The sequence below is a fragment of the Micromys minutus genome, assembly GCF_963924665.1.
Source record: "Micromys minutus genome assembly, chromosome: 31".
NCBI lineage: Eukaryota > Metazoa > Chordata > Mammalia > Rodentia > Muridae > Micromys > Micromys minutus.
The window spans coordinates 10511571-10537500 of record NC_137966.1 but is presented as its reverse complement, the minus strand read 5'-3'; the positions used below and the strand labels follow the sequence as shown (position 1 = coordinate 10537500).

Below are 25930 nucleotides of genomic sequence, written 5' to 3'. Positions count from 1 at the left end.
CATAGAACAAGGGAAACCACTAGAAAGTCCCAGACACCAGGGTTAGGAGAGGCTCTGAAGACCCAATGGGGATGACATTAGCTGAAATACCCAACAGAGGGAAGATAGAACCTGAAGAGACCACCTCCAGGAGATAGGCATGGCCCCAGTTGAGAGAAGGGCCATTGACCCATCTCAAAATTTATAACCCGGGATTGTGCCTATCTAAAGGAAACACAGGAACAACAACAAAAAAAATGGAGCAGAGACTGAAGGAAAGGCTCTCCAGAGACCACCCCACCTTGGGATCCATCCCATCTAAACCCCACCACTGTTTCTGATGCCAAGACATGCTTGCAGACAAGAGCCTAGTATGGCTATCCTCTGAGAGGCTCTTCCATCTCCCAACTAAGACAGATGCAGACACTCACAGCCAACCATTGGACTGAGCCCAGAGACCCCAGTGGAAGAATTAGGGAAGGTCTGAAGGAGGTGAAGGGTATTGCAACCCTGTAGGAAGAATAACATATGAACTAACTGGACCACCCCAGAGCTCCCAGAAACTGAACCACCAACCAAAAAGTATACATGGGTGGGTCCATGGCTTTTGCTACATGTATGTAGCAGAGGATTGCTTTATCTGGCATCAATGGAAGGGGAGGCCCTTGGTTCTGTGGAGGCTTGTTGCACCAGCAAAGGGAGATGCTAGAGGAGTGGGGTGGGAGGGATTACCTTCATAGAGGCAAAGATGAGAGGGGATGCAATGGGGGGGATGGTTGCAGAGGGGAGACTGGGAAGAAAGACAGCATTTGAGATTTAAATAAATAAAATAATCAATAAAAACAATAATAGCTTTGTATTGCTTATGGGATAATGACAGAAGCTGAATATATGTATTGCAGATGTGATGTTGTCTTGTCTTTAGGTGGTTGAACCCCCATGGATGTAGATCCCATGAACACAAAGGGCTGACTGTATTAAATGAGTAAGACGTGTTTAAACTCGTCACTCAAGCATGTGTTTAGAGAGAGTACTGTGGACACCTTGGTTTCTTACGGTGACGGGTCCAGCATCTGAGGGGCACAAAAGCAATACTGACTCACCTCCACAAGTCTCCTGTATTCTCACCACATCGCCAATCTGTAGAGTGAGGTGCTGGGCTCCACTGCCTTGGAAGTTGTAAATGGCTGTGCAATAGAAAATGGAGACAGTCAGGGAGACCTCTGGGTACCGTGATCCTTCTTTCATACAGTGGTGTCTGCCTTGAGTCTCTCTCACATGCATGAAACCCAGATGGACTACAGAAGGCCAGTGCAGAAGCCAGGTGCCCACTTCAATCATTGGTATGGTGCCGCTTTAAAACCCACCTCTTCCAACACTGCACTGTAGCCTGGATGACCAGGAGGCTATTTGTACCATACACACATTTAGCTTTTTGCTGTGCTCCAGACACGAGGTGTGTATCTTCTCTTCTGCTCACAGCAGCTCATGTGAGGCAGGGGCTGTGAGCTCAGCAATAAAAAGAAAGACATCCTGGCCAAAGTCATCAAGATAATGTTGGGATCCAGGAACTGCCTCACAAACCACATAAACACCAATCTCAGTCAGATAGGGGATAGTTTATTGAGTATACACCCAGAAGTGGATGGCCAGGGACATAGTCCAGGTTTGAGAACTTAACCATGACCCCAAGTTAAAATTCTACAGGCTTTTTATGCCCAAAATGCACAAACATCTGTGCCAAGTAATTTCACCAAACATCTGTGCCAAGTAATTTCACCAATCCGGATTTAAGCATAGGGGATTTCCATAAGAATATGTTTTCGTCGTTCATTTCTTCCATTGGTTGGTATATCCAACTGTGGTGGAAGATTTACCTTGTCTAATATTCATGTCTTAGCCTGTCTACCATTAGATAAGATGGAACTTATCTAACATTTATGCCGAGCAGGATGTTAGTTCCCAGGGAGGTCTTGGGAATTTAAACTTTACTCAACCACTACTGAAAATGGAAGCCTTACTCCATATAGTTTCTTATATTAGAGTAGGTGTCTCTCTTATGTTAGGGTTCATCCCAGGGCCAGCTTATATCATAAAATCTTATACACAGTGCAGGAAGTACTGTTGAATGGTTGGTTCCGGTCCAAGCTTATTGTGGGTAAGTATACAAAGAAGTTCTAATGACTTCTATCTCGATTGGTTTCCAAAGGCACACAACGTAAGAGAATGTGTAATCAGTCTTGGCATTAGAAAGGGTCCTAGTAACAGCAAAAAAAAAAAAAAAAAAATCATATTAAAAAGTTGCTTTATAATGGCAGGCTAGCCAGGTAGCTGTTACCTAGACCTCCATACTGTACCTAGGCTCTAACATTCCGTCTAGGCCTTAATACTTAACCTAAGTCCGGACAATAAGAAATGCCAAATGCCAGGAAATTCAACCCACATCCATACTCTCGCCCACTAAACTGGGGGGCCTCTTGTTCCCTGTCTACTCCATCTCAGCAACAAAATTGAAACGTAAAGGGTGCTCCATTACTCCAGCCTTTACATCATCATCTTTGTCTAAGAACCTGAACTGCCCCGTCATGGGCTTACGGTTAGAAAGCCCAGTTAGAAAGCTCGACTGTGACTCCACTTTGAAGGTTGTCGGCCTTTAGGATCTTGGGCCTGACTGGTAGAAACGTGAGTAGGGGTGGGCCTTTGATGGCACTCTTCTCTAGTCCCAGACTTTGCTTCCTGGCTCATCCACATATGACAAGTCACCACCAGAAGCTCCCACCTCGAGACGGAGCCACTCTACAATGCCTTCCATCAGTGACGGCCAGAGAGTCATTTGAAACCGTGACGCCAAAATAAACCTTCCTCCTCTCAAACCATTACATCAGGCATTGTGTCACACCGGGAGGCATATACTCTGAGGGTACAGTTAATTTTAGTCCCGACTAAATAATAAATAAATAAATAAATAAATAAATAAATAAATAAAGTAATAAAGTAATTAGTTCTAAAGATCAAGTTAATCAATAATCCCTAACAAAACAGTTTTAAAGGCCAGAGCGTCGGCTCAGCTTTAAAACCATTGACTGATCTTCTGGAGGGTTCGAGTTTGATTCCCAGATCCCCCATGACAACTTAACCATCTGTAACCCCAATCCCAGTGAGATTTGACACCCTTTTCTGGCCTCTGTAGGCACCTTTCCCATGTGGTGTGCAAGCAAAATATTTATATACATAAAAAATGAAACAAATATGGTAGCAGCTAGTTTTCTCATGCTAATGATGTTTACCCAAAATCCGGTTCGCTGTGTCCTGCACATAAGACTAAAGGAAGCCTGCACCCAGTTGATTTTGACTCTTCAATAAAGTTACGCATGGTCAATGGTTAAGCAGGAAGCCAGAGACGGGAGGAAGAGGGAAAGGGGATGGTGCCATGATGAGGGAATAGGAGACAGACCTCGCAGGAAGGGTGCAGGTGGGACAGAAAGCAGCCCCAGGAGGGTCGCTGCTCTGCAGGCTTTGGCAAAAATGAAATACAGATTTAGTAAGAACTAACTCAGGAATGTTGGAAGGGGTGTGTGTTAGCCATGTGGCGTTGGGGAGTGGCCCAGATACTGAGCTGCTTAAGGAATATTAAAAGTAAGGGTAGTTGTGCATGTGTGTCTTTCTTTTGTGAATCCAGAGCTTTGGGTGGTTCAGAAAGGCCCGCACTGCCGGCAGGGAGTTCAGAGTGGATTAACATATTACCACTTCAAAATAATTTTAAAAATTAAATAACCTTGAAAACATTTACAAAGGGAAAACAAATTTTAAAAGGGAACAAACACAGACAAGTGTGAAAGAGGGACAAAGGAGAACCCAGGACAAAGTGTGACCGTGAAGGGATGACCCACTGCTCAGGCTTAGAAAACAGAGGGAAAACTAATCAAGCGTAAACAAAGTTGCAATGGAAAACTGAGAATCAACAAAAACAAAGATGTAAAATATACACGAAGCCCGCAGCCACATGAAAAGAGAAAAGATTTCCTCACTATCTACTTTAAAATGTGCATGGAGATCACACCTCCTGTCAAAAGGCAGAGGTTACTGAGGTGAGAAAGAAGGCTCAGCTGTTAAGAGCACACATCACTTTTGCACAGATCAGTTCTGAGCTCCTACTTAGGAAGGTTCACATGCCTATACTGTAGCTTCAGGGGACCCAAGTCCTTCTTTTGTCCTCTGAGGGCACTGCCTCCAGATGCACAAACCCACATACACCTATGTACAAACACACACACAGATACATACACACATGCACACACACATGCACACACATACAACATACACACATGCACACACATGCACATACATACATACATACATACACATATGCATACACATACACATACAATGTATACACATGCACACACACATGCATACACATACACACACAACATACACACACAACATACACACACACATACGTATATACATATAATTTTTTATTTTTAAAAAGGGATTGCAAGAAATATTGAAAAAAAATTCTAATCCAACTACATGCTGTTTCCAGAGACTAGCTTTAGGTACTCAAGTAAGTCTGATGCTAAAAAAAAAAAAGAAAAAAAAAAAAGAGTTACAAATGTAGAACAGATATTAACAAACATCGACCCAATTAAAGAGATAGGCAGTTCTACTACAGTAGTGGAAGATCTCATTAACCGGCTATCAGCAATGGATAGAAAAATTAGGCACAAAGTCCAACAGGAAACAGGAAATGACCAATAACAAAAACAACTGAACGTGACCAACATCTGCAAGACGCTACTGTCCAGAGCAGCAGAGTTCCTGCTCTGCGTTCAGAACACTCTGCAGCATAGGGCACAAGCGGAGCCCCACAGCAAACCTCTGGCAGTTAAAGTCACACAAGACCGTGAGTAGTGTCTTCTGTGACCACAGAGAAATAAAGCTGGAGATCCGTATCAGAATCAAAACCTTAAAAAGAAAATCACACATGAGGGTCAAAAGCAAAGCAAAATAAAATGCCTAAGAAACTCACAAGAAAAATTAAGAAATCTTCCAGATGGGTTAAAATGCAAACCCAGACTACCGAAGCTCTGGTACCACAGAGGTGTGATTCGAACATTTCCTAGCTGTAGACGTCTGACTGGAAGCAAAGCCGAGACCTCACATTACCTAGGTTCCAGCTTTTAATAACTAATAGAAGAAAGGCAAAGGAAGCCCGAGGACGAAAGAAAGAAAACAACGCAAAACAAAGCATCGCGAGGCGAACTGGAGGGGGAGACCTGGCCAAGGCAACAGGGGGCCAGAATGTGTTCCTTAGAAGAGATAAACAGAGGCCGGTAGAGTAAAAATGTGTGGAGGCTTCCTGTTCCCCAGAGTGAAGTGTGCACGCCACCGCCAACCTTTTAGAAAGGGACAAGATCACAAGCAGACAGTCCTCTAGCGACTGCCTCAGCGAACGCAACCAAAAATGAAACTTTCGCAAGACAAGGCTTTCGACACGTGCACCCCACAAAACTGCGGTGACCTAGACGAAATGGATGGATGCCTTGAAACAAGCTACCAACACTGACTCATAAGAAAACATAAATTCAGTTATCGGCCCCACCCCTACCCCCAAAGGGAGCTAGCTTAGCTGGTAAAGTACTGAAGAAGGAAACCTGGGGACCTAAGCTTTGATCTCTAGCAGTCACGTTAAGAAAACAGGTAAGATGCTTCATTTGTAAGCCCCCTGGGGGAAGTAGAGGCAGGCAGACCCCTGAGTTCATTTGCCAGCCTGCAAAGCTCAGTCAGTGAGCTCTAGGCTCAGAGAGAGGACCTGCCTCCAAACAAGTAAGGCGAAGTGCCATTAAGGAGACCTCTGACCTTTGGCAACCCCCACAGACAAACACATGTGTGTAAAAACTCACATTAATATGTGCATAGAATACACACCCGTGCATATGCACCCTCCAACAAAGAAAGCACAATGTCCTGTTACTTCAATATGAATTCTATAAGACTGAAGAAATCAATACCTATTCTTTTTAAACTCTTCCACAAAAGAAAGGAGGAAATACTTCACAAGGTATTATAGGTAGTCTTGGCTTAATACAAGAAATGTATAAGTAAAGACCAGTATCCCTTGTGAACCTGGATGTTTGCATTTACAAGCGATTAGCAAATGGAATGTAGCAGCCATATTGAAAGATACCATGGTCGGGGGCTGGAGAGATGGTTCAGTGGTTAAGAGCACTGACTGTTCTTCCAGAGGTCCTGAGTTCAATTCCCAGCAACCACATGGTGGCTCACAACCATCTATAATGGAATCAGATGCTCTCTTCAGAGACCTACAGTGTACTTATATATAATAAATAAATAAATCTTTAAAAAGAAAGAAAGAAAGAAAGATACCATGGAATTTCACCGAGAATGAAAGAACTGTTTGCTATCCAAATGCAAGAACCATTCGCTATCTAAAACAATAAAAGAAATATACTTGTATCAGTAGCATAAAGGAAAAAGTTTACATGATCACGTTAACTATTGAAGAACAAAACATTAATGAAATTTATTGGCATCTTATGATTAAAGAGTAGACAACAAACAAGAGACAGAGTAGCTTCACCCAATAGATGGAAATCAGTTGGTGCGTGAGTCAGACCTCTCGGTCTCTGAGACACACAGCTTTGCACACATAGCTTCATTCTGACCGACAGTTTCAGAAGTCTCCCTCTCTTCCCTTGGCACTGTTGCATCTGGGTCTTTGTTGAGACAGAACCTCATGACAATAAAAAGATGTGGCTGTGTCCACTCATCTCAGGACACACACGAAGCCAATGGAGTGAGGAGGAAGGTGCCATACACAAGAACTAGTCCCCAAGGACCTCCACCTAGGCCCCACCGTCTAAATTTAGCACCAACAGTTGATGACCATTCTTTCAGGAAGTAAGTCTGTGGAGGGCATTTTATAATCCAACTGTAACAGGTGTTTATCTTATACCTTCAAAAATCAACTCAAAACATATCAAAATCATACATGTTTATAAAACTCTTAGAAGACAATATAACTGCTTTTTCATGCCCTGAGTTCGCCATGGTTCTTAGATACATAATGCGGTGTCTTGAATGAGAATGGCCCCTTGGGCTCATATATTTAAATGTTTGATTTCCAGTTCATAGACTGTCTCACTCTCTCTCTCTCTACCTGCTGCCTGTGGGTCAAGATTTGAGCTCTTAGTTACTGCTCCAGCAACTGAAGCTGTAAGCAAGCTCGCAATTAAATGCTTTCTTTTTATAAGTTGCCTTGGTCATGGTGTTTTATCACAAACCCAAGTAAAAGAAATAACCAAAAAAAATGTTATATAAAAACCAGGTAGAACGTTAGCCAAGCAGGGGTGGCACATGCCTTCAACCCCAGTACTCAGGAGGCAGAGGCAGAAAGTTTGAACTTTGAGGCCAGCCTGGTCTACATAGTGAGTTCCAGGATAGCCAGAGCTGCACAGAGAAACCCTGTCTTTAACAAACAAAACAGAATAAAAACAAAGAAAAAAAAAGATTGTTTTAGTTAGAGGTTTACTGCTGTGAACAGACACCATGACCAAGGCAACTCTTATAAGGACAGCATTTATTTGGGGCTGGCCTACAGGTTTAGGTTCTGTCCATTGTCATCAAGGCAGGAGCATGGCAGCATCCAGGCAGACATGGTGCAGGAGGAGCTGAGAGTTCTACATCTTTATCTGAAGGCTGCTAACAGAAGGCTGGCTTCCAGGCAGCTAGGATGAGGATCTTAAAAACCACACCCACCGTGACACACACGCTCCAACAAGGCCACACCTGCTCCACAAGGCCACACCTAATAGTACCACTCCCTGGGCCAAGCAAATACAAACCATCACAGAGAGAGGGGGAGGGGATGGGGAAGAGAGAGAGGAGGAGAGGGAGACAGAGAGAGGTAATTTGGACTTCATCGAAGTTTTAAAACCTCTGTACATCCAAAGCCACTATCAAGAAAGTGAAATGAAGCACTTTTACGGGACATGGTTGCAGCTGTCAAATCATACAGAGTGAGGAACACAGGCTCAGATGTACAGACACCCCACATTTGACTCTCCCATGTGGATCTTAGATTTGAGTCTTTATGTTTATGTGTCTAAGTCAGAATGTTTGTAGAAATCAGAAAGCTAGAAATGTCTCAAAAGAGGGAGGGTCCTTAAGGGCAGTAAGACAATAGAAAACAGGTACTATTAAACTAGACAGATGGAGAATTTGTGGGTGGGAAGGAGGCAGGAAATGGTCACAAGCAAACCCACTACTTTATAAGATAATTTAAAACAAAATTTTAAAGGAGTTCGTGCAGCCTACAAGGATGGATAGTGGCCCCCAGAATCCATAGGTTATTAAGCACAAATCCCAGCGCCAAGCACAGAATACATCTTTATGAGATGATGATCAGAGAGTTCCCAGAGCTTCCCCTCCCCCAACTATTACAGGCTACTGCCAGGTTGCTCACAGAGTTAGATAGTAAGACCCTGTGGTAGAACCCATCCCATGCTTTGGTTGCAGAACATAAAGAAGGCAATTTAGAACTAACCAAGCTGGAAGCTTCCTCCCTGTTGACTGGCTCTCATAGTGCCCAATGGTGTTCTCTCGACAGGCTGCTGGAGGAGAAAAATCTCCAATGGTCTTACTCAGTGATGACCCTGCATTCTACAGTAATGATAGTCTCAGCAAGATGCCCCCACCTGCTGGTGTAATAATGAGATGACTCTTAGAGGGATTGCAAAATCATTTCTGTTTAGATTTGAGGCCTGCTTTGTAGGAGCTAGCTCACGCTTGGTCCTGTAAATCTAGCCAGAAACCAGTATAGTAAAATGGGAGCATTGCCAGGTTCAGGGCATTGGGAAGAAATAGTGAGGGGAATGTTACAGTGCAAGTGATCTGATCAAGGGAATAGGGGAGGGAAGGAAGGTAACTGCAGAAGAAGGTGGGAGGAGAGGAAATGACCTGATAGACAAAGTGAGAAATGGGGCACCCTTAGAGAAGTAGACACAGAAGATGGAGGGAGAGAGGTTATGGATGTCAGAAAAAGCCACAAGGAATCAGTATTAACCATTCACACACACACACACACACACACACACACACACACACAAAACTACAATGTACATGATTCAGTGTATAAATATACACATACAGTTTGAATCAACTTTTGTCATCTGGGCTGACAATGCTCCCTTCAAGAGCCAAAGAACATCTAACAAAACCCTCAGTACCAAACATGAGAAGCCCTCTTTTGAGTTGTTTGCAAAGGTTAAAAGTTGCATATCCTCAAACTTACAACCTCCTGATGTTACCCTTAGTTACTCCCTAGAAGTAAAAGCTTAGGGTTCCGAGCTGGAATGTACCTGAATGCTCTCTCCCTGAGGACTAGCTTCTGTACAAGTCTCCAAAGGAGGGAGGAAGCCAACAGTCTGACCTACCCAGCTATGGTGTCTATTATGCACATCAATAATTAGCATGGCACAATAACCCTAAGAGTGCAGTAGTGGCACATACACCTTGGCAGTAACCAACAGCTCTAATTGAATTAAGACCTACTCAACAAGAGGGACGTTACCATCCACACAACTTATGAAGCTCAAAGAGAACAAAGGCCAGGATGTGGATGCCTCTGTCTTTCTTAGACGGAAGAACAAAACGTTCATGGAAAGAGATAAAAGGACAAATAGAGGAGCAGGGATTGTAGAAAGGATCATCCAGTGACTGCTTCACCTGGGGATCCACTTCATGTGCACCCAATAAACCCAAACACTATTGCTGATGCCAAATAGTGATTACTGGCAGGAACCTGATATGGATGCCTCCTCAGAGGCTCTGTCAGAGCCATACTGATACAGAAGAAGATGCTTGCAGCTAACCATCAGAATGAGCATGAGGACCCCAATGAAGGAACAAGAGAAAGGACTGAAGGAGCTGAAAGGGTCTGCAACCCTATGAGAAGAACAAAATTATCAACTAACCAAACCACAGTTCCCAGGGACTAAAACACCAACCAATGAGTTCACATGGAAAGACCCATGGCCCCAGGTGCATATGCAGCAGAGGACAGCATTTTCTGACATCAGTGGGAGGAGAGGCATTTGGTTCAGTGAAGGCTTATTTTCCCAGTGTATGGGAATGCCAAAGTGCTGAGGTGGGAGAAGGTAGTTGGGAGAGGGAGCACCTTCATGGAGGCAATGGGAGGGGGAGAGGGGATGGGATTGTGGGAAAGGGATAACATCTGAAATGTAAATGCAAAGAATATCCACTAAAAAATTGAGTTAAGACAAACAGAGAGAGAGAGAGAGAGAGAGAGAGAGAGAGAGAGAGAGAGAGAGAGATCTATATTAGAAACATAGATATCCAATCAGTGTTAGCATTCCTTCTAGGCTCTGCCCCACAGTTACCTGGCAGGAGCCAGGTATGACAGATTCACTATAAAAGGAGTTGTTTGTCCACCCCCGCCCTCTCTCTCTCTTGCTCTCTTACCCTCTTACCCCTCTGTCCTTTCTCTCCCCATTACCCCCCCTCTCCACTTGCACATGGATGGCCTTTCTCCTCTCTTTCTCCTCTATTCTTTCTCCTCCTCTTTCTTCTTCTTCTTCTTCCTCCTCTTCCTTCCCCTCCTCCTCCTCCTCCTCCTCCTCCTCCTCCTCCTCCTCCTCCTCCTCCTCCTCCTTCTTCTTCTTCTTCTTCTCTCTCTCTCTCTCTCTCTCTCTCTCTCTCTCTCTCTCTCTCTCTCTCTCTCCTACCCCCTTAAACCCCCCATGTCCTAAACAAACTCTATTCTATACTATATCATCTTGTGACTGGTACCTCATGGGGAAAAGGTGCCTCAGCATGGTCTCGCAGAGGCACCTCTTCCCCACACCCTACTGCAGCTCTACGAAGCATATCCCTGGCCTTCTCTTTCTTTTTATAAAACACAACACTCTGTACTAAAGAATTCGTGGCTGTTGGAGGAGAATCTACAGCCGCTTGTTTACTAAAACAGCATAACCCCTAAAAACAATCTATACACATTTGTTCTTATACCCACAGAGGAGCATAGTCTTCAACTCTCGGCAAGGGAACTTCTCTTTGCAGGCTGAGAGCACTGGGGAAAACCACAACCATTCAAAACACAGAGTTCTGGAGCTCCATCCTAATGGATACAACTACAGCGTCTAAGGCTCAGGAAACAATGCAAAAGAAGGAGTGGAAAGGCTGTAAGAGCCAGAGGACCAGGGAGTTTGCTGTGAGATTTCATCTCCTATTTATATTAGAAGCTACACACATGACATCTCACCAACACCCCTGCCAAAATGTGAACTGAACAAGGTTGACCCCAGCAAGGAGGGCAAGGAAAAGCCCAAAAGGCCTCAATCCTACAAAAACAAACAAAAGTACAGACACCTGAGGAAAGCTGGGAGTAGAAAAGACAGCTTTCCCAGGAAAGAATGCTCCAATTGGTTGTCCAATGCCAAATGGTCAGCTTTATACATCACAGTAACATAATATGAAACATGACAGGGAATATACTTGTGAATATATGCATATACAAACATATATATGTTTATAGATTTTTTTTTAATTTTAGGTATTATGCTGGTTTAGTAAACTGGTGGTTGTAGATTCTCTTCCAATAACTATGACTCTTAGTTCTGAGTAGATATCTAGGTTTCTGATACGAGGCATGACATCCCTCTTGTTGAGTGGGTCTTAATCCATGGATTTGAAGGAGTGGAAATGGAGGAGGGGTGTGTGAGAGGGTTTGGAGTGAGGATATGGGTGGATATGATGTAATTAAAGTACAAACTCATCAATAAGCAAAGAAGCATGGGAAAAGATCTCATGGATGGGGAGGTCACAGACCCTAGGGGAGAACCTACAACTGCTGTAGACATGGCTTCAAAGTGCCTTTAGCTGCATGTATTTATAGCCACAAAATAACCTTCAAAGAAACTCTCCTTTGCAGTGGGCATTTGTTAACTCGGAGACTCAAAGCAACAAATCAGATCTGGAATGTAAGTCTAGACTATTCCGACCTTTATAAAGAACTCTTACATTACACCAACAAAATGGCGACATAAACCAAGTTACAAATGGGCAAAGGTATTTTTAAAAAACTCATTTCCCTAGAGACCTGCGGTGATGGTTTGTATATGCTTGGCCTATGGAGTGGCACTATTAGGTGATATGGTCTTGTTGGAATAGGTGTGTTGCTGTGAGTGTATGTGTAGCATATGTTCCCCTAAACTCATCAAAGAGAGCTCAGTGACTCGGAAGGAGGCCAGCTTGGAAGGATGCCATTTAGTTGAGTGTGACCGTGTTGGGTGAGTAACTGCCCCTCTCTGGGTCTCATTTTCTTATGAAGACTGTGCTAATGGCATCTCTCAGACAATGTTACTAGGATACTGATCGGGGTCCAGTGCAATGTGTGCCCTATGGCCCTAACCACCGGGCAAGAGTATTCTCAGGGATGGAAATTCCTTGGGAGGCAGTGACGCTGAAAAAGCATGAGTCAGGGTCTCAGACCCCAGCTTATGAGGTCAGTCCCATCTTTCACTGGCTCTGGCCTCAAGTCCAAGGCCACAGTGTGCTATTCTCAGTTCATGCCCTTCACAAGGCCAAGAGAGGGACTTGGCTAAGGTCTGCCTGCCTGAGTGTGTGTGTGCCTCACACTTGTCTTTCTAGAACGCAGACAGCCTACAGTGAACAGGAGACTCCATCTTTCTCGGCCTCAGCAGCTCCAGCTCCTGCTGAAAGGAAGTAGGATCCCCTCTCTGGCTCCAGGCCAGATCTGTAACTGATCCTTGGACTTGTGCTGAGTCCAGGCACTCAGATGAGCAGGCTAACTGTGATTCACTAGGTCTTCAGAACCATTTCTGAGACTTCCTGCTTCCTCTAAGTAACCTAGAAATTGAGACAACACCCAGTCTTTTTTTTTTTAAACAAGGCAGCCAATCATAACTCCAGATGAACAAATGATGTAACCACACACCACCTGCAATCTAACGCCCCCCTCCCCCTTATAACACCAGAGAGTACATTCTAGCACGCTTCTTCATCTGCAGTCCCAGATAGACTCCACGTGGGTGGCCATCCTCGTTCTCAATGAGTTTATTCTCTGACAAAAGGATTCTCAAAAGACCCACCAAATAGTAATCATGAAAGGCTGGACCGTCTGCAGGATCAACGCCCTACCACAGTAAGAGCTCCATCAATGTGTGTCACATTTCTTTTAAGCACTATTACGAGAGCTCCAAAAGCCAGCTACTCAGATTATCACTCACTCCTTTCCAGCTTCATGTCACCTTTAACGCCCCTTCCCAGCAGTCTGCGGGCTATGGCATAGAGGGTAATATTGAGTGAAGTTAAACCTTTATCTAAAGGCAAGTCTGAATCCCCAGGGCTCTGAGGCTTCTCTTCTGCACAACCAAACCATTTCTCCATTCCGTCTGCACGTGACCTGGCTTACAGTCCTCTCCTCCCCTCCGCCACTGGCTGCTGACGCTTGGACACATGCCAGTGTGCTAGTGTCCTTGCTAATAAGGCTCTGCACTGACTCTCGGCTCCTCCAACCCAGAGGCTGGCCTCAGGACTTGGCCTTGGGGCTGACAGGGCTGCAGGACCAACTGCGGTTTCCACAGAAGGAAACCACCCAGATGGGGCTTTGCCAGTGCAGCAAATCAAGTCAGCACACAGCACACTTGGAGCGCAGGCTATACTGAGTTTTGCTCAGTCTCCTGTGGCTTTTGACCAAAGTCCTCTCCCTCACACCCTGCCCATTCATGTCAGGCAAGAGAGTTCAAATCATTCATGTCAGGCAAGAGAGTTCAAATCTGTCAGCTTAAGATGTTTCAGAAGCATTCTGTAACTGTGCCTCCAAAAAAAACCTATGTATCTGTCCCAAGGACTCACTGGTTGTGAATAGGAAAGTAACTGATAATTGTTCAGAATCCCACCCTCCCTTTGCCTAAGGACCTGAGCTCTCAAAGCTCTGTTTGCTAGGGGAAAACAGACGAAGGAAATGACTGCTCACCATTACCCACTTCTGTTCAGTTTTCTAACTAACAGGAAACTCCAGGGCAGAATGCCACCCTCTGCTAAATGTGATTGCTTATCTCCAACCCCTTGTTTGCTCTGACCAGGATGAGGGAGGGTCCACTTTTTCCCAATCTGTAGGGCCTGTCGACATTTTAAGTGTATAATGGAAAAGGCAGAAAATCATCTAGAACGGGGAGCTGGTGGTATGGCTTGACCGGTAAAGGTCCCTACTGCCAAACCTCACAACTGGAGCTCCATTGCCCGGGACTCATAGAGCAAAAGGAAAGGACCAACTCTCACAAGATAGTATCTGATCTCCACACTAGAGCCTTGGTGCGTGCACGCACTCATGCACACACACACACACACACACACACACACACACACACACACACACACACATGCACGCATGCACGCATGCATGCACTAAACAAACAAATGTAGGCAAAGAAACTTCTAGAACAAGAATCATGGATATCACAACCACGACATAGGCAAATGGGAGAGTGTACCCATAGCCTTGGTCTTCAGCCAACTTATAGCCAACATCCCATTATAGCCTCTTCATCACAGATGATCCCATTTCCCATATCAAGTGTCTAGCTCCACACAAAGGACTTGAACATCTACTACATCAACTGCAACACCCAAGAACACCCACAGAAAAAGATCATTGAGAACCCAGGGAAACATTGATCTCACAGCCAAGAACCAAAGGGGTGCTCCCAAGGATTGTGATCATCTGAGGCCACCTACTCCAGCAAGGACACATATAGAAATCAAAAACTGGTCAGCTGTTGTGAGGCTCCGATGCCTATCAATCCTGGAAACTGAATCATCCAGAGAGGGCCTTGGAGCTTGGGCCCTGGGGCTGCACATCCTTGTGTTTCCTTTAGTGAGTCAAAGTGGTCCCAGCCAATGAACAGGAGTCAGACTTGGATTCCAACTATAAGTTCTCTAGTCCAGAGGTCCTCGGTTTGAGATTATTTATCTCTCTGGCAATATTTATCTTCGCCCTAGTTTGGGGCCATGTAGAAGGCTGAATGTTCTTTCTAATAGGTAGAGGCCAGACGTGTTGCTTAACCATCTGCTATGGTTCACATGGACTGAGTATGTCCCATAATGGCTCAGGGATCAGAGGTGGGACTCAAAGTGCCACCACTAGTAAATGGTAGAACCTTCAAGAGTCCGAGCCCAGTGGAATCTGGTTAGGCGGATTATAAAAAGAAACACTTGGCCTCTTCCCAGTCTCATCTCTACTCTTACCATGATAGCACAAATGACCCTGAAGTCCTCACCTGCTGCTGAATAGACAAAGCCAATGATCAATCTCAGATCTTCACCCACTAAAGCTGTGACCTGAATAAACCTTTTTTCTTTGTTAAGTATTCTGCCTTAGGTATTTTGTTACAGCAACAGGAAATGGACTGACACTCCACTGTAAAATTGAAGAGCTAGACCTATATCAAAGAATCATGTCTAACTCACAGTATCAGCTGGACCAAGGTGGGTAAATCCTGCTTAGGATGAGGTGGGTGTTTCCCATAGTACAGGCACATGCAAGTGTATGTACATTCCTACTTTCGAATATACACTGTGGAGTTAGAAAGAGGGATTACAATGAAATCAACCACAGAACTTCAAAGCATCTTGGCTCTTGTTCTCCTAAACCCTCTGAAGTCTGGTAGAAGAGCCCACACAAAAGAGCTGCCTGAACTCTGTGGTGCCAAGCTGCCAGGCACAACAGCTGTGGGCTCTCCGAGGGCCAGAAAGGTCCCATGAGAGAAGAGAGACTAGAAGGAGGAGGAGCAGAGCAGGGGCAGGAGGCAGAAGAAGAGAGGCCGGAGGGACAGGAAGGGCAGCGTGGGGGGAGGAGTCAGTGTGACCTGTGAGGACACAGCAGGGCCATCTCCGTGAATTTCCAGGGTGTGAACAGTGGGAATGGCCCAGTGGCTGACCAGAAAGGGTCATCACCCGGGAAAGACTTCAAGATCTGTGGTGTGCTCATGGGGCGCAGCCTCTTGGAAGGAAAGGGATGGGGTGAGAAGATGGAGGCCAGATGGAGTAATTCAGTCTATCTGAACCTTGTAAGGCCCAGAAATGGGAACACTTTGGGTCTTCCTCTCCAGTTCCTCCCTTATCACCCATCCTGTACCCATTCCTCCGTCTGTCCACCCATGCACTCATCCATCTCTTCGTCCTTCTAGCCGTACATCCTTCCATCCAGTCAACAACAACTAAAGAAGCACGTCACATAGACTCCAGATCGAGGGTTGGCCTTGGCATGTTGAGTTTCTGGCCTATGGAGGGTCCCAGACAATTCACCAGAAGACGGAAATGAGAGATGACGAGGCTCGAGCAGGATCATGGTCATATGAAACAAGGCGTCCATCTGCCTCAACCCAAGCAACAGGACTAGTAATAACTGTGACGCTATGTGTAACCTCGTGCAGAGATTCACTACTGTTCTGCATCCCCATAGGCGGGGTTGCTGATCTGGATAGATTGCAAACAAGAGGGGGGGGAACAGAAGGAAGGAGGGAGGGAGGGAGGGAGGGAGGAACAAAGAAAAGAAAGAAAAAGAAGGAAGGAAGGAGAGAGAGTGGGTGGGGGAGGGGGAAGGGAAGAAAACGATGTTTTTCTGACTCTTGGCAGCTCCTGAGTTCAAGAATACTTTGCCAAACAGCCTTGGCTACACCCATATTTTTTTCAGTTTGCAGAGTGGTTACTGGGCTCACTTTGTGTGGAACCTTAACTAGCATCCACAGATGGGGGTGACTGACTTATAACACAGACTGCACGTGTCCAGACGGGCCTGCAGCTTCTGCTGGAGTCTCAAGGGAGCCCGCTGTTAAACAGATTCTCTGCCCTCCCGTTTTCCTATTACTCTTGTGCTGGATGGACTCGGAACTAATTCCCAAAGGAGCTCTACCCTCAGACAGTGGGCCACCTACTGGGAAAGACAGTCTATGCTTACTAATTCAGACATGATGTGGGTGCACCGCAAGGTGGGAGATTGGAAATTTATTTCCCAAGTCCTTGCTTTAGGATTTGATGACATCATGAGGGTAGACCCCAAGGTGGCATGAGCTACTTTAAACAAAACGGAGACTTGAGTCTGTGCACATATTATGCAGAACGTGTGGTACCATCCACCATGTCTGTAAGCTACAAGAACCCCCCCCCCCGAAAATGCTGAGAAGATGCCCATGCCAAGTTCTCGGACCTCCTAGCCCCTGAAACCATGAGCTACATCAACTTCTATTCTTAAACAATTACCCAGTCTGTGGTGTTCCGTGATGGCCATAAGAAGTGGACCACAGAGCAGGTGAAAGGTGACAAGACAGAGGGGCTGAGGTGTGATTTCAAAAGAACCTAAAGTGGGCAGGGAGCATCCTCACCTGTAAAGGTAAACGCATCCTCCTCCAGGGTAGCGGTGAGGTTTGGACACAGAAGCACAGATCTATCTAGATGCACTGTGCTATGAAAGGGCTAGGCAATCTCTGTTTAAAGGGAGGCTGGTGACAATCCCACATGCCGCTCTCTCTGGCTCTTCTAGCTGCTCACGTCAGAAACCTTAGGACCACTTCAGACACCCCTCTTGTCTCTCACATCCACTTGTCCCGCCTACATTACTATGTCCAGAAGTGAGGCCCATGTCAGCACACCTACAACAGCCCCTCGAGGATGAGCCATTGCCACCTCGTATCTAGGTCACTGCAGCAGCCGTCCCACCAGCCTCTCTGCTATGACAGTTAATTCCCCTTTTGCATCCCGTGAAACTACCATTGTATATAAGATGTGCCATTTCTCTGCTCTGTCCCAACCCCTGAAATACCTCATCCCACTTTTTCATCAAGAGTAAAGTCTCCACAATCCACAGAAGTCATTGCTCCCTATGACCACGCCCCACACACTTCATTCTTACACTTCCACCGCTAATCTAGCAGCCCAGCCTCCCACACAGCAGAGGGACTTCCTCCTTGAGATGTCCTTTGCATTGCCCCTGCTTTACAATCAGAATATTCTTCCCTCAGGAAACTCCCTTACTGCTGCAGTCAGTAAAGTGAGCACAAAATCTCACTTGGCAGGCATGGTGGCTTGAATGAGAATGGACCCTAGAGTTTCATACATTTGAATGCTTGGTGCCCAGTTGATGGAACTCTATATAGAAAGGATTAAGAAATATGGCCCTGCGGAAGGAGGTGTGTCACTGGGAGTGTGCTTTGAGGCTTCAAAAGCCCCTACCAATCCCAATTAGCCCTCTTCCTCTCCCTTTCCCCCTTCTCTTCCCCTCCTGCCCCCCACTGCCCCCAACTTGTGGGTCAGGATGCAAACTCTTAGCTACTGTCAAAGCACCACGTCTGCCTGCCTTCTGCCATGCTCCCTTCTGTGACAATCGTGGATTCTGATCCTCTGCAACCATGAGCCCGAATTAATTGTATTCTTTTATAAGTCACTTTGGTCATAATGTCTCTTCAGAGAAATAGAAAAGTAACTGACACCAGGAAGACCTACAGAATTCGGCTGAAATCAGTGTTTCCACTCTAGTGGCTGATCACACCAGTGAGGGTGTCTCAGGGTCTGCCCTGCCACAAGTCACCCTCTCTTTCCTCCCTACAGTGTGACCCATGACTCTGAGTTCTTCGAGCAGTTGCTAGAGAGACACCTATGACAGTATCCATCCATATGCTAGTCACACACACACACACACACACACACACACACACACACACACACACACACAAACACACACACACACACACACACACACACAAGCTCCTCCAGGCCCAGTTTCTGCCACTGTAGATTTAAACCAGTGCTGAAGCTGCCTCGTCCTTGTTTGGGCAGGGAGATAAGGGATGTACTTCTCTGAGAACAAAAAGAAAAAAAGGAAAAAAGGAAAGAAAAAAGAAAAAAGACAGTGCATCTTCAGCAGCTCAGTGACTCAGTCTGACTGCTCTTCAACCCACAGCAATTATAGGAGGGAAGGATAGAGGGAGGTAAGGAAGGAGGGAGGGAGGGAAGAAAAGAGGGAGAGAAGAAGGGAAAGAGGGAGGGAGGGAGTGCCTATTTGAAGTGACATTTGAGATGTCTCTACCCAGATTCCTCTGGAGTTGGGTACCAATGGCAAACAACATCACTCCCATTGTTCACGGGCTGTGGCGCTCATGCATTATTGCGATTAAAGATCAGTGATCTTAAAAAAAAAAAAAAAGAAGAAGCAGACAACCCAGACATCCAGAAATAAGCAGAACATCGTGGCACCACACTCCCTGTCTCAAGAGACAGCCAATCCACGAGGATGCTGGATGCAAGAGAAGGCCCAGTTTGGAAAATACATCTTTCAACCAAAGCTCCTCCAGACCTAAACATGACGGTTGGAGCTGATATTGACTCATGAGGCTCCATGTACTCACGAGGGTAGTGGGTCTTTACATGGACTTAATCAACCCACCCATAGGGTATTATCTAAATGACCCCAAGTTGCTGACACATGACAAAGGAAGAAGCCAGGCACCAAAAATTAGCTTCGGGAAAGAACTAAGCTTTCAATCCCTGAGTTTTTGTTGCACCAGATGAATATCTTGGGACAGGTCCAAAGACACAGTTGTTCTCTCTTCCAAAGACAGGTGTCCCAGAATACCTCCAAGCATTTCCTTTAGAATTATGTTCCCACGGTTCAGGGACCCTTCTCCATAAAATCTCGTCCATGGATAAGTATTCCTTGATTTCAGTAGGACACTGCATGGTTTCTAACTGTTTGCTATTGACCCACAAGGTTCCTTTGTCTTCATTACCAGAATATAAGGTCCCAATGGGTAGGACCTATTTAGGGCTAATTCCAGTAGCCTTGGTGACTAACACAGTGCCTGGGACATGGGAGATAACCAACAACTATGCAAGAAATAAGGGGAGGATGAACGAGTGAGCGAGTGGGTGAGTGAATAGAGTTGCCTGTGGTCTTGATGACTAAGGCAGTAGAACCAGTTCCTCTAAAGAAGTGTTCACTCTGGCTATTAGGGAAGCAGGTTGCATGCATGCCGCCCATGCAGAGGGCATGGTCCCCTCCACATACCTCTAGCCAGAAGAATCCTGTGACAAGTCATGTGACCCAACAATAGCCATAGCAAACTGAACTAGGCAAGGACAACAGTAGAGTAGAACCCGTCCGTAGGTTGGCAGTGACTTGGGTGGTCTTCTTAAAACTCAAAATAGTCATTAGGAAGCGTTCAGCTTCTTCTTTGCTGCTTTGATTGATTTTATAAAAGGGTTTTTGTTTCTGTAAAATGCTGACTTCGAAATAAATTCTTTGAGTTCCCAAGTATGATAGTTAAGATAACAACCATTTCTTGTGCTAGTATAAGATTTGTTTTGTTTCTTTTTCATATATTTTTGAAAGTAAAATACAATTACATTATTTTTCCCTTTCATTTCCTCTTTAGTCTCAATCTCTCTCTTCCTCTCTCTCTCTGTCTCTCTCTGTCTCTCTCTGTCTCTCTATCTCTGTCTCTCTGTCTCTCTGTCTCTGTCTCTGTCTCTCTCTCTCTCTCTCTCTCTCTCTCTCTCTCACACACACACACACACACACACACACATGCAGATCCCCTTGCGTCTTCTTAAAACCATGGCCTGTTTTTTGGGTGGTCATCTTGCAAAGGTGAATCGGGTCCCCACCCTGGATCTTCCCTCTTGGAACACAGACAATTCTAGGGGTGACTGAAACCATACAAATTTCAAGCAGGGGTGATGGCGGGGTGATTGAGAATATCAAAATTAAGAAAGAGTGATGGGCTCAGAGGGAGGTGACGAGGAGAGTCTGGAGGGGACAGCTTGGGTATTTAGAGAGGCTGGGAAGCCAAGCCAGGAAAGGAGGCATTGGTTTCCAAGGCTGCCCAAGTTCAGGACCTATGGGAGGCCCGATGCTGCATGTCCAGTAATCTTCTTGCTAGACTCGCTGGATTCCTGGGTGATTCCTTTGACCCTTAAAATGCATCACCTGCCACACACCACACATATCTGTAATGAAGTATGTGAATGAACACTGTCCCTCATAACAAGAGCCCAGCGTACACCAGAACTCCGGCGTAAACGAGCTCTGTCCAAGGTTCTGAGCTATAGGTGTCTCCGTATCCTTGAACTAGGAAATAGCCCTTCCGTATCCTTCCCACTGAGATACTGAAGACCATCCATTTTCTACATCTATAGAGCCTGGCATGACTTAGATCTTGGCCCCACCCTTTAGAAACAGAGTTACCCCAGTGTCCTGAACCCACGTCAACACACTGACTTTCTGTAAGTCATCAAGTTAAAATGGAGTCATTAGGGTTTCCTCTAATCCATGTACTCAGTGTACTGATTGAATAAAGGAAAGATGACATGGGGGAAATGCGGGGTGAAAATGGAGGAGACGTAATAACAAACTAATGAACCCACAATACCAGCCATCGCCAGCACTTGAAAAAGAGGCTCAGGAGAAATCATTTCTCACCCCCTCAAAAACCTGAGCTGGAGATAAGCTGTGAAGGACAAACATCTCACTTTTGAAGGATCAAACCATGCTACCTGAAATTATACCAGTCTCCCAGTATTTTTTTTTTTAAGCTAGAAGAGAGCAAAACTCAAGAGCTGCACAGAGAAGCTTTGGTGGATCATCTCTTATCTGACAAAAATCAGGTAGTTCTAAAAACAGAAAAGCCATAAATCCTCCCTGGAAGAGGCATTTTGTGGCCATGTAAGCCACAGGCAGTGAACTGCAAGATAGAGCGAGTGAACCCTTCCCTGAGTCAGCCTCCTCTGGAAGCCCCATACCCACTGCTTTTACCCTGACACTTGGCTGAGACATTTTTCTCCTTGGTTAAGCTGCCATGTAAGGGCATGTTCAACACAACCCTGAGCTGCTTTTTCCTGGGTGCCCCAGGAATTAGCATGATGTGCACTCTAGAAACCTTCAACTCTTTTTCTCTTTTCTAGTTAATCTGTCCTTTGTTTGCATAAATTACAGGGCACAGATGGGGGGAGAAAGGAGATTTTCTTCCCTTCTCTCTGAGCATAAGTGGGGTTCCGTACAAATTTGCCTACGGGGCCCACTTCAGAGGAAATATTATTCCATTTTTTTTCCACCGTAATTCTGAATCTGAAGACTTCTTCCTTGAGGACTGACTTACAGTCCCTGGCAACCACACATAATTTGTTGTGGACTTAAATATTTCTTCTTAAAATGTGAAGGCTAAAGGCTGAATCCCTGCTGTCTTGGAATAGAACCACGTCTGCAGCAAGCACTTTGAAGAGGTGAATAAAGGAAAAGGAAGCCCGGGGGCAGGTCCTAACCCATCTGACCAGACAAGGAGGTGCCGAAGGTGAAGAGGAATAACTATGGAAAAGGGCAATAAGATGATTATCTGCCAATCAACTAGAAGCCACAGAAAAAACATTCTTCCTGGCAGGTTGATCTTGGTCTCCCAGCTTCCGGAAACATGAAAAACAAAAATGAGTGAAATCACTGAATATTAGCTAGGTATATGGCTGACTCTAATACAGACTACATTTCCCAGTTCTTCTTGCAGGTAGGTTTGGTCATGTGATTAGGCTTGAGCCCATAAGGCTCTACGAGGAAATGTGAAGCATTTCTTTGGAAAAGTGTTCTTTAAAGGGAAAGACCAGGCCTTCCATGTTCCATTTGTCAGTCCTGATACCTGCAAAAAGAACCTGGTGGGTGGAGCTTCTGCAGGCAGCCTGGATCAAGAGAGGCAGAGCATTCGTGCCAAGGAAGCGTCATGGAAAATATAATGGGCTGCTCTACCCCTCCAACTCACAGCATCTCTGGGTGAAGGTTTCCACGTGCTGTGGCAGGCGAACACAGGTGAGAAACTAATGGGGGATGAGTGTTATTTGACCAAGTCCACCTTGGAGCAATGTTCAATGGGTTTTGTGAGCAGCAAACTGAAGGTATATCTTTCACCCCTAACAAACTTAAGCCCAACGGACACCGTTTTCTCTTGCTGCCTCCTCCCCCACTCCCTTCCCACGCCTCTTCTAAGGAGAAGGTCATCACTGGCTAGTCTCACACAGAGAGGATCAAGATTGCAAATGTCAACGGCCATGATAATTTTAAGTGGATTTGGGTTGGACCTACGAAGGAGGCAGTTAGAGACATTCAGCATTATTACCCATCGCCCTGCTAGTGTGTGCTTAATCCCTGCCTGTCTCCCAAATGATTTTATTGGCTTCTTATATAGGATATTCCTACTCAACAAACATAGAATCGGAACCACAGAAGAAAGTCCATTCAAGCCCCTTCTATTCTAACTACAAGCAACCTCCTCTCCTCGGCTTTTTCTCTACAAGCATCTACTAAAACCACATCAGACTTCTTGATTGATCCAATTGCTTACTCACAAGCTTTCTACTTGTACTCGTGGCAGACCCCCCCCACCGCCCTGGCCACAAGGGCCCTCCTGATATAGTAAAGAATGCCTATAGTACTTCAGAGTCTGAGGACAGTGGAATAAAAGAGCCAGCTTCATTCTCACCAAGCCACAGGAAACTGGGGGTGTTCACCTATAAAGTAGGAATGGTAATACACTCTCACATGGATGTCCCAAAGTCGAAGACGAGAAGGGGGATGGTCCTACAAACTTAAACCACTACCCTCTCTGTAGAAACTGGCATTGGGACCATTTTTTGTGTTTATCTTGATTCTACAGTTGTTCATTTTAAGAAAAGTTCCTTGGTTTTGGCTAGGAGTCTTCCCAAGAGCTTTACAATTATGACTCCAGGTAGCCCACAGAACAATATCACCATCACCATCATCACCATCATTATCATACCATCATCATCATCTCCACCTCATTATAGATGATGAAACAAGTCTAGATTTGAACTTAAGTTTGACTTCACAACCCAAACATCTAACTTTCTCTAAACTCCTCAGGACAGAAGCTGTGCCTTTCTTAAGCCAACTGCTTTGCCTGGGAGGAGTCTACTATGCTTCTCCCCTGGGGCCTTCTCTAGAGCTCTGGAGTCCTGTGTTAAGGGTGCAGCTGTAGGAATGGGAAATAACCAGGTAGGGGATGGCCTGCAGCGAAGTAGACCTCAAGGTGGCTGAGGATGTACCTGGTTCTGGTGCCGAAGGGGCTTTAACGAGAGACATCAGTCCTTTCAACGGGGCTAACAGCACCCATTCTAAAGAATAAATCAAATGGAAAGGCACTCAGAGACGGCCCAGCTGTCTTAACTCCTCATATTTCTCTAGCCTTTTGCCTCCCTCCAAGCGCTTGTGCCCCGCATCTTCAGCATCCTTCACAATGAAACACTGTGGAATAGGAAAGTGTTAATCCCTATCATGGAGTAGGAGAAGAAGGGTGTGGTCTAGGTGTGGCTCCCATTTACCCTGCACTACACCACTGTCTCTTCTCACAGCAGATCTCAGAGCCCTTCCTTTCTGAGCGTACTTCTCTCCAGGCCAGCTTTCATGCCCTAGGACACAAGGGTTGCTCCGCCCACACCTCCTGCCCTCTTCATAGTTCCTCTGTTCCTGTGTAGACTGCTAGCAGGCTACCGCAGAAAGGCTGGAGTCTGAGAAGCTTTGAAGTTTTAAAGGAGCCTCTATTGAGTCAAGTTCAAACTTCCCATTTTATAGATGGAGAACCTGAGACCCCTTGTGGATGTGATTTGTCTGTTCTCTGCTGGGGACTTTTCATCAAGTGCTCAAAGTGCCAAATGCTTGTGTGTGGAAGGGTAACTCCGAGAACCCCCAAAGTAGTCACTCTCAAACTGAGGAACACACACACACACATAAACCCCTGCATCTATCACTCCCACCGCTGAGCTGCCTCAGGCCTGGCCTACTGAAGCATCCTCTCTTGGGGAGGTCTGCGATCTGGCAGTGTGGAAATCCCCCAATCAACCTTTAAATTCTCACTTAGAGTTGGCAGCATTGCATCACTGGTGCCACTTAGAGTCACATTACCTGACACCTCCCTTCCCCCCAGCTACCACTTCCGCCCCCAATTTGAAGCAGAGGCTTCTGGGAGCTTAGATAGCTGAAGCTGATGAGGCTGTTTTCTCTCAGCGATCCTCAGATAATTTGACAGGACGCGTTCCCTCATAAGCTCTAAGGAAGGACCCCATTGGCTTCAGCCCGGCTCCAAACCAGATACCTGGGATATTAGGCAAACCAGCAAACGAGCCGGCTTTGGCAATAGGAGAGGGAGCCATGATGGCCTGAAGATTGGCCAATGGAGAATGCTCTGTGCAAAGCAAAGCCTGGCACACGGGGCTCAATAGCAAAAGGTCAACGAGGACACCTCATCTTAAGGATATGTGAGCGAGCTCTTGGGAGAGGATGAAGGCAAGGATACACTTTCTCTGCCTTCATTTTCTCCTTCAACCCAACGACCGCAGCAGAGAGACGCACTGTGTCCCAGACCATAAGTTAGCATGGTACGCTCTGCCCTCACCCAAGCGGGAGGTCCCTGTCACATCTACCTGGACAAGGCCCTCCAGCCACCTCCCCTCCTCTACAGTGAGGACCCAGTGCCCACACCTACCCACTCCGTGCCGCTCCTTGTCAGTTTTGCGCCAGGGGGCCATGGCTAGACCCGAGACTTGAGAGCCTCCTGTTCTCTAGTGAAGAAGCTGGCTGGGGTGGTTAGGCGCCTTGCAGGGCCCCACTTCCTTCCTCTTTTTAAATTCACTCTCTCAAGGTCCGCCTTCCCCTCCTCTGGGTCCCCACTCCCTCCGCCCCGTCCTCCTCCAGCCGACGCACACTACTTTGCCAAGGGCTAGAAGACTGCCCGGAAAAACTTGGAGACCACCCTCATTTGTCTCTTCCTCAGGCAAGTGGCTACAAGCCGGACAGAAACTTAAAGCCAGACCACAAGGGTAGAGTTCCCCTGACTTC

At 45.9% G+C, this 25930-nt stretch overlaps 1 protein-coding gene across 1 annotated transcript in view; it reads right to left on the bottom strand.

Annotated features, from left to right (window-relative positions):
* Positions 1-25677, bottom strand: part of DOCK2 (dedicator of cytokinesis 2) — a 400191-nt gene extending 374514 nt beyond the window's left edge. The window contains exons 1-2 of the mRNA XM_080942111.1: positions 25578-25677; positions 1083-1166 (exon numbers count right to left, since the gene is read on the bottom strand). Of these exons, the coding sequence (XP_080798237.1) occupies positions 1083-1166; positions 25578-25620 (127 nt within the window). The 5' untranslated portion in view covers positions 25621-25677. The remainder of the gene's footprint in view (positions 1-1082; positions 1167-25577) is intronic.
* Positions 25678-25930: the final 253 nt, after the last annotated feature.